General features: G+C 45.1%; 1 protein-coding gene, 5 non-coding genes and 1 pseudogene across 6 annotated transcripts; 5 read left to right on the top strand and 2 right to left on the bottom strand.

Moving 5' to 3' along the window:
- Nucleotides 1–255: 255 nt before the first annotated feature.
- Nucleotides 256–327, bottom strand: trnap-ugg (transfer RNA proline (anticodon UGG)). The gene has a single exon. It is a non-coding gene; the product is annotated as a tRNA-Pro (tRNA).
- Nucleotides 328–579: 252 nt separating this feature from the next.
- trnac-gca (transfer RNA cysteine (anticodon GCA)) lies at nt 580–651 on the top strand. The gene has a single exon. It is a non-coding gene; the product is annotated as a tRNA-Cys (tRNA).
- Nucleotides 652–1,644: 993 nt separating this feature from the next.
- On the top strand, nt 1,645–1,716 carry trnac-gca (transfer RNA cysteine (anticodon GCA)). Its single transcript has one exon. It is a non-coding gene; the product is annotated as a tRNA-Cys (tRNA).
- Nucleotides 1,717–2,072: 356 nt separating this feature from the next.
- trnac-gca (transfer RNA cysteine (anticodon GCA)) lies at nt 2,073–2,144 on the top strand. Its single transcript has one exon. It is a non-coding gene; the product is annotated as a tRNA-Cys (tRNA).
- Nucleotides 2,145–2,958: 814 nt separating this feature from the next.
- trnac-gca (transfer RNA cysteine (anticodon GCA)) lies at nt 2,959–3,030 on the top strand. Its single transcript has one exon. It is a non-coding gene; the product is annotated as a tRNA-Cys (tRNA).
- Nucleotides 3,031–3,377: 347 nt separating this feature from the next.
- On the top strand, nt 3,378–3,451 carry LOC130097760 (U6 spliceosomal RNA; annotated as a pseudogene).
- A 1,641-nt stretch (nt 3,452–5,092) lies between these two features.
- On the bottom strand, nt 5,093–9,247 carry LOC130097702 (uncharacterized). The gene is made up of 8 exons (XM_056264643.1): nt 8,790–9,247; nt 8,348–8,672; nt 7,355–8,159; nt 7,055–7,264; nt 6,673–6,962; nt 6,315–6,577; nt 5,969–6,217; nt 5,093–5,859 (listed from the first exon to the last, which is right to left on the bottom strand). Exons 1-8 carry the CDS (start codon nt 9,245–9,247, stop codon nt 5,283–5,285), a joined length of 3,177 nt encoding a protein of 1,058 aa, XP_056120618.1. The 3' UTR covers nt 5,093–5,282.
- Nucleotides 9,248–16,073: the final 6,826 nt, after the last annotated feature.

Raw genomic sequence — 16,073 nt, 5'->3', positions numbered from 1 at the left:
GGCCTCTAACAGAATGGGCGGGCACTAGTTTTAATAGAAAGCGTTTGTCGTTAGGAAGCCGCACTCCCTGGCAGGCAGCAATTCAGAGTACGTTCTGTGCAAGGAAATAACCGCTTGTCATCTGGCTGAATCTTGGCTCTGTTGTAGTACAGATGATCTCAAGCAGCAGTAAGGATTTCAAAACCACGACAGTTTTGAGTTTGGCTCAGTGCTGCAAAAGGATGGAGCCAACTGGCTGCTTGTTCCGAAGCTGCTGGGCTCGTCCGGGATTTGAACCCGGGACCTCTCGCACCCAAAGCGAGAATCATACCCCTAGACCAACGAGCCTCATCGAAAGCAAGACTTTCGGGAGGGCGCCACAAATTCAGTGAAGTTCACCTCAAAGACGGAACCCGACCTGGCGTCGAGATACCAAAGTGTAGTTGTTTGAGCAGCAGAAACGCTTTTTGCTGTTGCACCAGACCTACAACGAAGGCTTTGCGTATGAAAGCAGAGAGGCACAAATTGCTGGAATTAATTACTGGAATTTACTGGAAAAATTACTGGAACTTTTTTAACTTTGAAAAAAGGTAATTGAAAGGGGGTATAGCTCAGTGGTAGAGCATTTGACTGCAGATCAAGAGGTCCCCGGTTCAAATCCGAGTGTCCCCTTTATCCTGTCCCAATCTGAATGTGACCTTTGGTACTGTTATGCTAGTTTCCAACAAGCCAATCACTTCATTCTTTTACCTTATACAGACGAATTTAGGAAAATTCTTACGATTTTTTTTTTTACTTTGAAATTGTTTTTCTACAAGGGTGTATAGCTCAGTGGTAGAGCATTTGACTGCAGATCAAGAGGCCCCCAGTTCAAATCCGAGTTCCCCCTTTATCTTGTCCCAATCTGAATGTGATCTTTGGTACTGTTATGCTAGTTTCCAACAAGCCAATCACTTCATTATTTTACCTTATACAGACGAATTTAGGAACATTCCTACGATTTTTTTTTTTACTTTGAAATTGTTTTTCTAAAAGGGTGTATAGCTCAGTGGTAGAGCATTTTACTGCAGATCAAGAGGTCCCCGGTTCAAATCCGAGTGCCCCCTTTATCCTGTCCCAATCTGAATGTGATCTTTGGTACTGTTATGCTAGTTTCCAACAAGCCAATCACGTCATTCTTTTACCTTATACAGACGAATTTAAGAAAATTCCTGGAACTTTTTTAACTTAGAAAAAAGGCCATTGCGAGGGGGTATAGCTCAGTGGTAGAGCATTTGACTGCAGTTCAAGAGATCCCCGGTTCAAATCTGAGTCCCCCCTTTGCATGTCCAACTCTGACCAACTCTTTGGTGCGGATATCCTAGTTCACAAGCAAAACACTTTGTTCTTTTCCTTCTACAGACGAATTTAAGAAAATTACTGGAACTTTTTTAACTTTGAAAAAAGTTCATTTAAAGGGGGTATACTTCAGTGGTAGAGCATTTGACTGCAGATCAAGAGGTCCCCGGTTCAAATCCGAGTGCCCCCTTTGCATGTCCAACTCCGAATGTGTTCTTTGGTGCTGATATCCTAGTTCACAAGCAAAACACTTTGTTCTTTTCCTTCTACAGACAAATTTAAGAAAATTACTGGAACTTTTTTAACTTTGAAAAAAGTTTATTGAAAGGGGTTATAGCTCAGTGGTAGAGCATTTGACTGCAGATCAAGAGGTCCCCGGTTCAAATCCGAGTGCCCCCTATATCATGTCCCAATTTGAATGTGATCTTTGGTACTCTTATAGTTTCCAACAAGCCAATCACTTCATTCGTTTTCCTTATACTGGTGTAGTTGAGAAAATTTCTGATATTTTTTTGTTTACTTTGAAAATGTTTATTTGAAAGGGTGTATAGCTCAGTGGTAGAGCATTTTACTGCAGATCAAGAGGTCCCCGGTTCAAATCCGCGTGCCCCCTTTATCCTGTCCCAATCTGAATGTGATCTTTGGTACTGTTATGCTAGTTTCCAACAAGCCAATCACTTCATTCTTTTACCTTATACAAACGAATTTAAGAAAATACCTGGAACTTTTTTAACTTTGAAAAAAGGTCATTGAGAGGGGGTATAGCTCAGTGATAGAGCATTTGACTGCAGATCAAGAGGTCCCCGGTTCAAATCCGAGTGCCCCCTTTATCATGTCCCAATTTGAATGTGATCTTTGGTATTCTTATAGTTTCCAACAAGCCAATAACTTCATTCGTTTTCCTTATACTGGTATAGTTAAGAAAATTCCTGATATTTTTTTGTTTACTTTGAAAAAGTTTATTTGAAAGGGGGTATAGCTCAGTGGTAGAGCATATTACTGCAGATCAAGAGGTCCCCGGTTCAAATCTGAATGTGATCTTTGGTACTGTTAGGGCCGTTACATAGTTAACGCGAGCAAGCGACGCGAGCTACACGCTCCTTTTCATACTACACAAGCAGACGCAAGCGTCACCGGCGATGCGTGAAATGCAATACACCGATCGCGCAACAGGGGGTAGTAGAGTCTAGAGTCTGGTCACGTGATATTCAGATCAAAATGGCAACTGAAGAGGAGTGCATATTGCTGATTTTACATCGGCGGCAATAAAACAAGCTCACATAACTTTTCCTCTTCGCCCGCCATTGTATTCAAATCTTCTTCTTCTGTAAACATAATAATATACCTTTTTATGTACATTACTTGCAATGTCGCCCCCACCGACAATGCATAGTATTGCGTGCATCGGCGCGTCGCGTATCAAAAACTAGGACGACACATTTGGCTACGCATCAACGCATAATGGCGGTCGAAGCGTAGCGATGTGTAGCCTTGCGCACGCGTATGCGTACCGATGCGTTGACTATGTAAGGGCCCTTATGCTAGTTTCCATCAAGCCAATCACTTCATTCTTTTACCTTATACAGACGAATTTAAGAAAATTCCTGGAACTTTTTTAACTTTGAAAAAAGGTCATTGAGAGGGGGTATAGCTCAGTGGTAGAGCATTTGACTGCAGATCAAGAGGTCCCCGGTTCAAATCAGAGTGCCCCCTTTGCGTGTCCAACTCCAAATGTGTTCTTTGGTGCTGATATCCTAGTTCACAAGCAAAAAACTTTGTTCTATTTCTTCTACAGACGAATGTAAGAAAATTACTGGAACTTTTTTAAGTTTGAAAAAAGGTCATTGAAAGAGGTCAAGAGGTCCCCTGTTCAAATCCGAGTGCCCCCTTTATCCTGTCCCAATCTGAATGTGATCTTTGGTACTGTTATGCTAGTTTCCAACAAGCCAATCACTTAATTCTTTTACCTTATACAGACGAATTTAAGAGGGCCCTACCACCTTGGTGATAGCTCGCTGGAACCCGAGGTGTACATATGCCTTGGGCGGGCCAGCAGGCTCGTGCTTGCTAAGGCTGCACATATACTAAAATTGGATCGATACAGAGAAGATTAGCACGGCCCCTGCGAAAAGGAACCTGCCCATTCTTCTCAGTCGAGGAAGGGAGGGCTATGAGGAACATTAATGGAGAAACTGAGGAGGGACCCAACATGCCCCTTCCAAATGTAAACAAGGCATAAGCAAGTAGCCATGTGCTACTGTCCACCTGTAGTATACAAGTGGAATGTGTTGATATGATCAACATAGCACTCTCATCCTGCTTTCTGGACTCAGTGACATTGGAAATGCTCATCAGGAGAGACTAGATCACTGTAGCCCCTTTGACACAGCGCTTTGAACCCGGCAAATTGCCAGAGTGCCTTCTGTGTGAACGCAAACACGACCCGGGACTGATGCCGGGATTGATGCCGGGTTGGGGACCTAGTAACATTGCCGTGTTCAGACCCGGAACGCGTGTTCAGACCCGGAACGCGCGCTGTGTAAACAAAAGCCGTAACCAATGCCGTGTCGTAATGATGACGCTGAAGTGAAGTGAAAGCAGGCTAGTGAAATGGTACGTAATGCACTAGTTTATGATTGAATCAGAGAAAAAAATGCACAAGCGTGGTTTCTCCAGAGAGAAATCGCAGCTCATAAGCAAACTATACACGTTGCTGAGACATTACATGTCACATCGATGTCACGTGTCTTTCCGGAACATACACTGGTTGTGTGTGAACGCGCTCTCTGATTCCGGCAAATCACTGGCAGTGTGAATGAAGCAAAATCAAACGAACCCGGGTCAAATCCCGGGTCGCTTTATCCGTGTATTTTCCAGAATCTCTGTGTGAAAGGGGCTTGTGCTATGTGCTATCATAAAATGATTAGTTTCATAAGAACCCTTAAGTATAAGAATAATATTAAGAACCCTGCCAAATTCTACAAGATGCAATTTAACAAGTAAAACACTTGAGTTGTTTGAATAATAGTTAATTTCAGGTTTATTTGTATATAAATGGGAAACGTCTCACAAAAAATACAGAAACAGAGTTTACATTGCCATAGAAGACAGGTCAATGTGTATAATAAGTATAAATTAATCAATTCATTTCCCACAAGTTCACATTTCCAGTTCCGGAGGGCAATACTGAACATCAGAAAACAATGCGTGCACTGTGATTATTGATGGCATTGAATGGTACTGTTTTAATGTCCGCCCACAACAAAGCAAACAGGCCTACCTGCCATAAAAGGTCTAGATTAAAAATGATTTAGTCATAGGGTCAGGTATGAACTACTTGGTTAATATATTGTAATTCAAGTGTTTCTTCAAAATCTTTTACTCGTTTCCCCTTCAGGAGGAGTGCCAAGGCCCATATGGGGATACCAGCATTTCCACTGGACAGTTTGGCTAAGGCAATGGTATAGGTGATTAACCTTTGGGTGCTCTCAGATCAAATTGAAAGGAAGGACTTAAAAAAGAAAGCATCCTGTTTGTTTGCCATGTTTTGTCTGTAAGCCACATTTACAATAAAGTATATCAATCAAACAGTTCTGTTGTATGTCATGAGTCTTCTACTCGGCAGTCCTTTACACACGGTTCAGTTCACACATTGGATGGAAATAAGGTGAATTACAAATGTCACCCTTAAAACACAGTCCAGCAGTGTCCAAATATGTGTTGTTTTAAGATGAAGATTCATAGTGTGGAGAGAAAGACCACACACAGGAGAAATGACCGACGTTAGTCTGGTATCTCACCTCAGAATGGTTTGTCATAAGGGTCCAGAAGTCATACACTCTGAGGGTCATCGACACGCGCAAGCCTCTACACCGCTTCAAGGTCTCGGTCTTGGTAGAGGGGAACAATGTGAACTATGTGAACTATTTACAAAAAGAAACGTCCACAACCACCCAACGAGTGGCTCAGTGTCCTTTATCACCTCGACCGTGAGTGTCTCTCATCTCTGCCAGCCACTGTTCAACAGTCTTCCCCCCAGTGGCAGAGCAGAAAGATACGGACCCATATTGGCTGTGACCAGTCTCTAGCCTCTTCGGTTGTCCGCACTTACTACATTTGTAGTCCCCCTGCTTTCTCTTCTTCACAGGACACCCTGACACCCCAGCCGCGGCTTCCGCCTCAGCTTTTTTCCTCCTCCGGAAAGCTGTTGACCGTGGCACGGTCCGTGGTGGGGGTATTGGTGTAAGGTGTGGAGGGTCCGGGGAGGAGCCTGGGAGAAAGCAGGGCTGCTGCTGGGGAGGGGTGGTAAGTAGCTGCGGGGCTGGAAGAGAAGGCACCTGGGCGGGCCTTCCTCGTTGGGTGGCCTGGCGTGAAAGGTCCTTTGGCCCTGTAAAAACAAAGGGCCGTAGTTCTGGAGGTGGCCGGGAGATGATTGAAGGCCTGGGTGCAGAGAGAGGCTCGGCAGCAACGCACGGCACACGGTGGAATACCACACCCTGCTCCAGGATGTTCTTCTCCCTCTCCTTCTGTCGTCGATTGTACCTGACAGACAGAAAGAGGAAATGAGATCTAGTCGCATTTGGTCTAATATCATCACAATGTTGATAATTCACAGCATAATGATTATGTTTCATGGTCATCATTATCTCACCATTGTGAGATGGTCCTTTGACTTTGCTCGTAGAGCTGGATGTTGGTCTGGGCCATCAACCTCGGGCTGTCCAGCACTGCCTCTCTGATTGACACGTAGTCCGCCAAGATGAGCGCCCACCTGCTCGTCTTGGTGCCGCCGGACTGCGTGCCACTTGGGTGGAGACGACAGAGCTGGCTGCATATGGCCTCCACCAGGCGACTTGCGCCCGGCCAATTTGCAGGACCAGAGTTCAGTCCCAGAAAGCAACTGAAAGACAAAGAAATGAACAGAAAATACATGTTAGTGTTGGCAATGTGAACGGAAAACTTTTAACTAATTATTCTAGGCTAATTCAGCCGCATACCGTTCGAGGCTGTCCTTTCCAGCTTTTCCGGCTAAGGACTTCCCCTTTGTTGACTTGAACCGCCCCCGCTCGATCCTGTCCTGGTACCGGGAAGGGTAATTAACTCTCTCCTTGTCAGGCTCCGGTAGTGCATGCCACAGCCCTATCAGAGTGTCTACCCTTCGATCCGACAGCCCCTGAAGGCCGCTCACCTCTAACAAAGCCTTTGCCAGCCTGCAGACGTGCTGGTATCCCGGCTGGCCATCTGGGCCTTGGCATTCCTCCTGAATGATACAAATAAATGTTGATCATGTCAGAAATAGTAAAGTTGGATTCAGCATAAATAAAATGATTCTGGCAAGTTATAATCAAACCTTACATCAGAGCCTGGTGAGAACTTAGAGGGAGGGGAATTCTGATGGCCACGGGTGGGGGTGGCTGGACCGGATGACACAGACCCGGGTGCGTCAGCTCGATCGTCTGAGGACGGAAGAGCAGGATCGGGGAGGTGGATGGTCGGGTCGTCATCCTCCGTCTCCTCCTCAAAGCCCTCATCCTCCAGGGGTCCGACGACAGCATCAGCCTCATCTGGAGTGTCGGGGTCCAAGCTGACAGCCTGCAGCACTTTGTTGGTCTGGGCATAAAGGTACTCCACCCCAATGAGTTCCCCTGTAACGTGATTGAAATGCTCAGGTTGAAAAACTAACGACATGAAAAACAAACTCACTTTCCACACTGACATTACGATGCAGTTGATATACCTGTGTATACGCCAGGCTTTGTAAAGTCCTCAACCTGCCCTGAGCCAAGCACACATTGGCTGAGGTGGTTGAGGAAGTGCTGCAGGTGGCCACTGTAACAAAGCAGAGGTTGCTTCTCTCCCTCCTTTGCTGCTGCGGCGCGGTTCTCATTCCACCTCACCAGCCCATCCAGGAGGAAGGCCTGGAAGTGCATTCCACTGGCACTAGTCCCTATACACAGAGTACCGCAATGTGTGATGAGAGAGCGCTGAAGTGTACACATTTCAATCTGGTTACAAACCTATAATTACAATTCATTACCTGGAATGAACCGGTTGAGATGGAGGTGAAAAGACTCCAGAGAAGTGGAGCCGCGCGCGCAGCGATACACTGGCAGAATCACTCCGCCCTTGGTGATAGTGCCAGTCTGGGTGTACAGCTGTACACTCGGAGGGTCCTGTATACACTCGAGGTGACGCCTCTGCTCTTGCCAGATTGCCCGGATGCGAACGGGATCCAGCAGCGGGATGCCCAGGGTGTCGTGCCCCTTCTCACCGTTGAAGTTCTCCAACATCTCTATCAGGAGGAGCTCCGTCTCCGCAGCTCCACGCGTGCGGCGGCGGCAGTGAAGGGCCATTTCCTTCCTCCTGAGGTGGCTGTAGACCTCCCTGTCAGTGAGACCGACCATCCCGCGCCTCCCCTCCAGCTCGGACCGCTTGGCCTCCAGCAGTCGACGGACATCCACCGCATCCCATTCAAAAATGCTGGAGGACAGCTGCCGAATGAAGGCCCCGTACAGCTGGTGGCTCTCTGACACAACACCTGCTGCGAACCGCCGCATCAGGTGCCAGATGTCAAGGCGAACCACCATCTGGGCCCACTGGGGAAACATGGCAGCAGTCTTGGATCCGCCGACACTCGAGCAACAGTCTCGGTCCACGTACATGAGCACGGGGGGTGGTACGCCTGCGAGTCTGTACCGCTCCACAAGCCCAGCCGCCATACGGAGCAGTCCTTCACCCTCACCGGCGGTAAGAACACAGTTCAGGACCTGCCCGTGCTCATTGCCCACGTCCGTGGCCCAGGCGGCTGTGTCCGAAGCAGCCCCAGCGAGTTTTTTGGTCACCTGAATCCAAGAAACAGAGCACAATTGTGTGAGTGAAATGTTTCATGGTATTGGTAATTTTCGCAGAGGAAGTATTCTTTATTGAAAATGCAATGACAAACTAAAACCTAATGCGGGATGCTTACAATATTGACCAAAAAAATTACACCGTGGCATGTGACACTGAACACGGTGTGAAAGTTGGTTACCTTCTTTGTAGAGTCCATCTTTAAGATCAACCCAAAGACAGACGTGACCCTGGCCTTCAACTCGTCCAGCCGTGACAGTACGTCCATGCTGTAGACGGTGAGCAGCCAGACCGGCGAGGGGACCTTTGGCATTTCCGGGAGCGGCGGAAATTGTGGCCGGATACTGCCAGAGGTCATAAAGTGCCGGCACTCGCTGAGGTACTGAATGGACCGTCGCATCCAGGCTTCGCTGTGGCTCTCACACAGCTTTTTGTAGAGCTGGGTCGCACTATTCCCCAAAGAGTGCTCCCTCAGCATGACTACAATCGCAAGGTCACAGGAAAGCCTGGAGAGATAGGAGATTTTTTTTATTTTGATGTAAATGTACCTTTTAAAACGACAAAGAACAATACACTGAATTGTCACTTCTCAGCTGTGAAAACAAAAAACAATAAATATTTACTTGTAGGTCAGAATCGCTGGAAACTGGCAGCGATGCGCAGGATCCAGCTGACCCAAGACGTCCTGGGACCAGCCCGCCACCTTCTTTTTACAAGTAGGGCACTCCAGGTACTCTGTGGCCATTAAGTACCAGCCCTTCACATCCAACACCCTCTGGATGGTCTTGTAAAGCCCAGCCTTGGTGAGAGTGGTGTTACACCCAGGCTGTGTGCATGTCAACTTGAATGACCACATGCGCAGTGGCATCCAGAGAAACAGCAGACATGCAAAGAAGGGGTCGGGCGACGCGGGTGGCTGACTGTAGATCAGCCGAGGTTGGGGAGGGTACCACCACAGACACAACTCTGTGGTGAGTTGTGATCTCCCAGTGCGACCCCTGGTGAACAGTGAACGCCCGATCCACTGCTGCTGCTCTTTATTGAGGACTGCCCGCCAGCTCTCGGGAAGAAGCAGCAGCATTTTAGATAGAGGACAAGAAAACACTAAAATACTAGTAGCTTACAGTTGTGAATATCCAATTACTTTCTGAACCGTCGCCGTTATAGGTAGACTCACCTCAGGAAGTGCAGGCGGCGGACACGGGAAAGACTGATGTGGCACAGCCTTCTCTTCGGCCCGGACGGCAGCTCCCGGTGGATCCTGGGGTGGGTCCGAAAGCGAAACAGGGACCTGTATGTCCAAGGCTTTCATAACAATACATACAGAGAATTCACACATATATCAGGCCAAGTATTAGAAGAGGAGATTAGATGTAGACGAAGCATTACATTCATTTCAGGAAGTTCATAGTAGTTAAGCAAAGCACAGGTTGATGTCAGAAAAGCAAGCAAGCAACTGAAGGAAAAAAAAAAGAGTGAAAGTACGTGTGTCAAGGTTGACACAAATCAAATGTGTCATGCAAGTTGTTATAAAGAACGTAGGAGGGTGTGAGAAAAGTATAATATCATGCACAATTATCTCCACAATGTGAGAATAACACCTTTATAAAGTCAAGAGGCAAAGACATAATATTTAGGGGGAGACCAACATTCCAGGAAATCAGCAAGTGCTGGACTAAGCATTCTTATCAAGAATACTGGGGTAGGGTGAGGTGGTGGTAGAGCGGGTGAGGCGGCTTAGGCGAGCTAGACACCACGAGAGGAAGTGTGCAGACACATGGCAGGATATGGATTAACAGCAACTAGTAAGCCGTTCTAGATGTACATGAATATGTACAGAGTTTCTCACCCAAACCCTACCTTATCCACTGGACCGTTTGTCTGATGAATATTCCAAAAGAAAGACATTATATTACATACAACATTATGTTTATCCGATTAAAAAAATACTTGAATATCAGTGAACATCAGGTAATGTATCAAGCAACTTACAGTTCTCGGTGGCAATAGCAACTGTGAGCAGCTCTGCATCCGAGGGCTCTACGGGGTGCAGAACTGGTCGCTGAGCTGAGATTCACTAAAAGGTTTTTTGGGAACCGAAAGGGTTCTTCTATGACCCCTATTTTGGAACCTTTATTTTTAAAAGTGAGGTTCTTCGAACACTCCTGCCGGTTATGACTAGTATAGCTGGATTGAGTTATCTGAGATTATTGCATGTTCGATAGTAGAAACATTGATCAGCAACGCTGCTATTGGCTGCTCAACGTTGGCCAAAGAGTGCTCAGTTTTTCACCGCAGCAGAGCAAGAGTTATTGCTTGAAGGATGAATTTGAAAACATAATTAAAACACCAGGGAGAGAGGGCTGGCAAAAAGTAGCAGACAAATTAAGTTTGTAGTGACCATGTTAGATGTTTGTATCACTTATTACAGTATATATTTTTATATTTTAATCATTTATAAATAAGTATTATATTTATAATAATTATTATATAATAAATGTTTGCCTGTTGTCGTGGAAATTCTTTGTCTTTGTCGTTTATATACAAAAGAACATCCGCAAAAACTACCCCTCCCTTTCTTATAATTTTTTTCGTACATAGTTCTCAGTTCCCCATATTCTAACACTTCTTATGTATACACACACACGTATGTAATTTCAAAAACAACCTCTTAAAAAAAAACTAAATATATGTTTTGCTCTTGGTGCAAGCAGGCTTAATCTATTTGTGAGAAGAACAGAACCTACTGTTCTTCTGCACACGTCCCTATTGAGCCGTCTTCTACTGTATAGAAGATAATGCATCTTGCAGTTCCTTTAACACATCTATATTTTTAAGAACACACATCTAATATATATATATATATATGTGTGTTTCAAGAGATATATATCTAAAGTAAAAAATTATCTTACACTGTTTATAAAAGCAACCAAGAAAAAGGCTGAGAAAAAAAAAGAAAAGAAAAACAAACAGGTGCCTGCACCCCCACGTTATACCCAGGCAGAAGAGCTGGGTTGAATGTGAACAGACCCATTGTGGAGGGCATCCCTGGGTTCAGCTCTTCCTCAGACGCAGAGACCAGGAGCAGCAACACCTTCACTGCTGGTACATGAACTTTAAATGATCCTAGTACATCGTAAAATAATTTGTTGCTGCATTAAATTAAGTAGGCCTATAATCCAAATGGCTGTCCAGTCATATCAACTGTTAAATCTTGAGTAGTAATGAATTGCTTTGACTTGTGAAAGTCTACATGTGTTAAACTACATGTAGTTAATGTAAGAAAATGTTGCAATGAGTTATTGATCACATTTCTGCACAAAGCAGTGATGCAGAGGTGGGCAGTGTTGTACTTCTTTTAATTTATTGATGCATAAGACATGTGTTGACAGGTTTACCCCAAGCCTACTCCTACCCCAAGAAAATAGAGTATTTTGAAAATACTTGACCACTCAAAGACAAAAACTGGCACTAGAGATAGAGTTGCTTCAAAGGAACTTCAGAGTAAGTGCTAATATATTATTTCACACAGAGTACTATTGCTGACTTTGCATAATATCTCTCATTACAGGCAAAAGATGACTCACTGGCTTTTCTTTACAAAGAACAATTAAAATAAAACTCAAAGAACTAAGCATATTTGTCTGGTCTTTTATTAAACATTAATGAAATGTTTTATATTTTTTTCTGATGATGCAATGTTTTGTAAAATGGGACATGAAATGTCACATGCCCTGTCAGATGCAGCCATCAGACTTTTCAGACACTTTAGTTGGCTAAAGTTCACTTCATTTCATTGTGTGCCCTTGTCCTGGTTAGAGCGGCATTGTAACTGGTCTGGGGTTTGGGTCAGGGAATGGGGTCATAAAACACATGTCTCCAAGCAGGATCCTGTTGGTCACCTGTATAATGGAAAAAATCAGTTATGTTAGGATAAGCATAATCGAACATTTATGCGCGAGTCATGAGAAAAATTATATCTCTCAAAAAGTACACTATCGCGCTGCGCTCCGCGATCTAATCCTGCTCGCGAGCAGGTTTAAGCTTGCGCAACTGTTGCTATGACAGCAAGTACAGGATGAGCGTCGAAGAACCAAACAATCCAAGTTCATGCCAAAATAGCCAAACAATCAAATCCAGCTACCGTTAAGTGAGTTAGCGACGTACGAAGAACGGACCCCAGATTACTGTCCTAGGCTGTACTGTAGACCATAGCCTGCATGACATTCACACAAATGTATCAACCTGTTACCTACACATAAGTTACACGAATTAAGCTGAAACATGAAATAAAATACTTAGAGATGTTAACCAGCTATAGTTTTCGAATGTGCTCAATGCTGAACATGCCAAATGCTAGCGAGGCTAACGTTAATTGAGCTAACGATTATACGAGATAACGACGAGATTAATATATCAACAAAAACGCTTGATCAGAAATATACATGAAGTTGTAATAATATGTTTACACTTACCTTTCGTTTTTTTTTTTGTGCAAATATAAGTAACGTTAATGTTATTTTGCTCTATAAATGTCTTTTCACAGCGCTGTATCACACATCCCGTAAATGTGTAATGGCTACCGGCAGACTGTTGAAAACAACTTTGGAGCCGGGGCTTAAGTCAAAGGGCGAATTTGATTGGGCCATACCTGAAAAGCAAGGCACCGATTGGCCGTGGTTATTTGAGACAAGGCACCTTCTTTTCCATTGGTGACTTTTTGGTGTCTTTCTCACAATTGAGACAATCGACGACTGGGATTGGCTGACGGACCTGTCGGTCTTTTCTAAACAATTGAGACAATTGAGACAGAGCAGAACGGCCCCTACTGAGCGCAAGGATGACACGCGCTCCCCCGTGAAGCGCTCCATATTTATGCAGCTGTGATCAAGCCTGCTTCACTGGACTTGATTCATACCTTCCTGCCACTATTTATTTTCATTCTTGATCTCTTGTGTCAAGAACTGGTGCATCTCCAATGTCTATAGGGCACTCTCAGTTTTCCAGCAAAGTGTGTCCACTCCCTTTCTTCAGCAGATGCCGACGGGGAAAAGGGTTTGTTGGCTGTGTTTGTTTCTTGTTAAGGCAGCGCCTATGCTGAAAGTAGACCGATTCAGAGAAAAAAATCAAAGAATAAATCAAAGGAAAAAATCTGTGGAGTCCTTCACGGTTTTGTTTCCGTCGCGTGGCCGAGGGCCTCTGCCTAAAGGTCTCCAGAGGATTAACTCCTCCTGCTGCGATAGATCGTGTCCAGTTACATCGGGTGCATGGAACCTACGGCGTAGGTGGTTGTGGCAGAGGATGGACCAGAGGGCACCCTGGTCATCCAGTTGTAAGACTGAAAAAAAGGGGGAAAAAAACATGTTTATGGAATTTAATCTATCTTTTTTACTTTGCTTTTTTATTAATCTATTTACTCTTTAGATTGTATTAATGGTATTTAGTTTGTTTCTATTTTTCTTTTCATTGCGCTATACAAATAAAGTTAATAGTGCTATACAAATAATACTACTTGTACTTTTATTATTAAGAATAGTTACCAGTTGTTGATTAGGTGCTGCTGTGGTGGTGTTAGCAGACCCAGTCTGGACAGAGGCAGGAGTGCTGGCTACGCTGATTGTGGTGGGTGATGAGCCAGGGGACAGGTCCAGCACCTCAATAGTGGGATCCAGGTTAAGGTCCAAACTGACATCTCCGAATCCCTCATCCTCCAACTCCTCCTCCGTGCCCACATCCTCCAACATCTGTTCTGTCACCTCAGAGTCAGGATCCACGTCCTGCATGGCCTGCCCTGTTTGACGATACAGGTAATCTATACCTATGAGTTCATCTGGGACAGACAGGAGAACACAGTAGAGGGAAATCAGTTTTCAGAAAAATAATATAAATATTCTATTTTTATGCAATATAAAAAGCAATTTAAAGCTAAAACTCACCAGTATAGACAGATGGTGGCTGAAAAGATGGTACAAGCTGTCTTCCAAGTACCTTAACACTGTGGGTGTTGACACAGTGCACCAGGTCCCCGGAGTAGCTTAACAGGGACGGAGGTGTGCCTGCCAGAGATGCCATTTTACATCAGAATGGTCTGCTGCTCTCCTCTTGTCCGCCTTCGGCAATGCAGGGCCAATTCATCCTTGGTGATCCGTTGGTCCACCATAGTGTCGGTGATACCAGGGACACCTTCATGTTTCAGCTGCTCCCTCTTGGCCTGCCTCAGCAGAGACACATCCCCACTGTCCCATTCAAAAATGCAGCAAGACATGCGTGCCATGAAAATGGGGTAAAGAGGATGTGCATCTTTAGTGCACCCAGCTGCCAGTCGCCGCATGAAATGGTAGATGTCCAGCTTCACCACCAAGTCTGGCCACCCACCAAATCGCTGCTTGAGCTTGGTCTGCCCAGTGCCCTCCCGACAGCAGTCGCAGTCCACATAGAGGAGCTGAGGCGGAGCCACACCCGCATCAGTGTACCTCCGGATGAGGTCAGCTGCCATTCGGTCCAGGGCTGGACCCTCCTGAGCTGTCAGAACACTAATGAGGATCTGGCCCACCTCATTGCTGACAGATGTTAGCCACATAGCTGTCCCCTTTGCAAACCCCGACAGCTTCTTTGTGATCTGTAATCACACAGAAAAGACAGTGAGTGATGCTAAATTATTTATACATGGAACATTACATACATACTATTGTACTACTACTAATGGTGTATTTTCAATTCTTTTGATTGAAATGTAAAAATAGTTACCTTTTTGGTTGAGTCCATCTTCAGGATGCAGCCATATGTGGACGTTATGCTGGCTTTAATGTGGTCAATCCTGCACAAGATATCTCGCCCATAAACAGCCAGCATCCACCTGTGGGAGGGGATAGTTTCGGGCTCAGGTGGCTCCTGAAACCTCACAGGGAGCAGGCTTGGCTGGGAGATGAAGTCTGAGCAGGCACCAAGGTATCGGCAAAGACGCTTCAGCCACTCCTCGCTGTGGTTCTCCCGCAGCTGCCTCACTAAGCGAGAGGGGCTGTTGCCCAGGGCCCTCTCCCTCAGGAACCTTATGACCCGCATGTCACAGGCATACCTGAATAAAACAAAGGGAAAGAGAGACAGAAAGCTCATCTCAATTGTGTTTTAAATGACAAACATTTGTTACACAAGCTAAGTAATCTCAGTATACTCACTTTTAAGTTAGGATCAGCCTAAATTCCAGTCTGTGGGCTAAGTCCAGCTGGTCCAAGATGGCCTTGCTGGTGGAAATTAAGGCCGTTTTGCACCCTCTGCACCAGAGAGTCTCCGTGATCATAAGGTAGTACTGGTCCACATCCAGAACCTGACGGGCTCTCTTGTGTGCCCCATAGCCTGTGAGCTGTCTCCCACACACAGGAGAGGACAGCCTGACCTTCCAGAGGTGGTATGGCATCCACAGTAGAAGCCGGTGTGTAAAGAAGCGCTCTGGAGCGGGGCCTTGGTGATAGGTCAGAGCTGGCTCTGGTGGATCATACCACAGCTTCAGGTCAGTACGAAGCCGATGTTGCTTCCACAAAATTTTTGAAAATCAAAGTTAACGTCAGTAGACTACGGAGTACCGCAAGGATCGGTGCTAGGCCCTCTGCTATTCTCAATATATATGCTGCCACTTGGTAATATTATAAGAAAACATGGAATTAATTTCCACTGTTATGCTGACGACACTCAATTATATATTTCATCACGACCAGATGAAAACATTACCTCATCTAAATTGACAGAATGTCTCAAAGATATAAAATGCTGGATGACGCGTAATTTCCTGCTATTAAATTCAGATAAAACGGAGGTATTACTTATTGGTCCAAAAAACTACACACAAAACCTCTTACAATACGACTTTAATATAGAAGGATGCCCTGTTACTTTTTCCACTACAGTAAAAG

The sequence above is a fragment of the Rhinichthys klamathensis genome, unplaced genomic scaffold, assembly GCF_029890125.1.
Source record: "Rhinichthys klamathensis goyatoka isolate OS25496 unplaced genomic scaffold, OSU_Roscu_1.1 h1tg000223l_1, whole genome shotgun sequence".
NCBI lineage: Eukaryota > Metazoa > Chordata > Actinopteri > Cypriniformes > Leuciscidae > Rhinichthys > Rhinichthys klamathensis.
The sequence above is the reverse complement of the archived record's forward strand: the minus strand, read 5'-3'. Positions and strand labels throughout refer to the sequence as shown.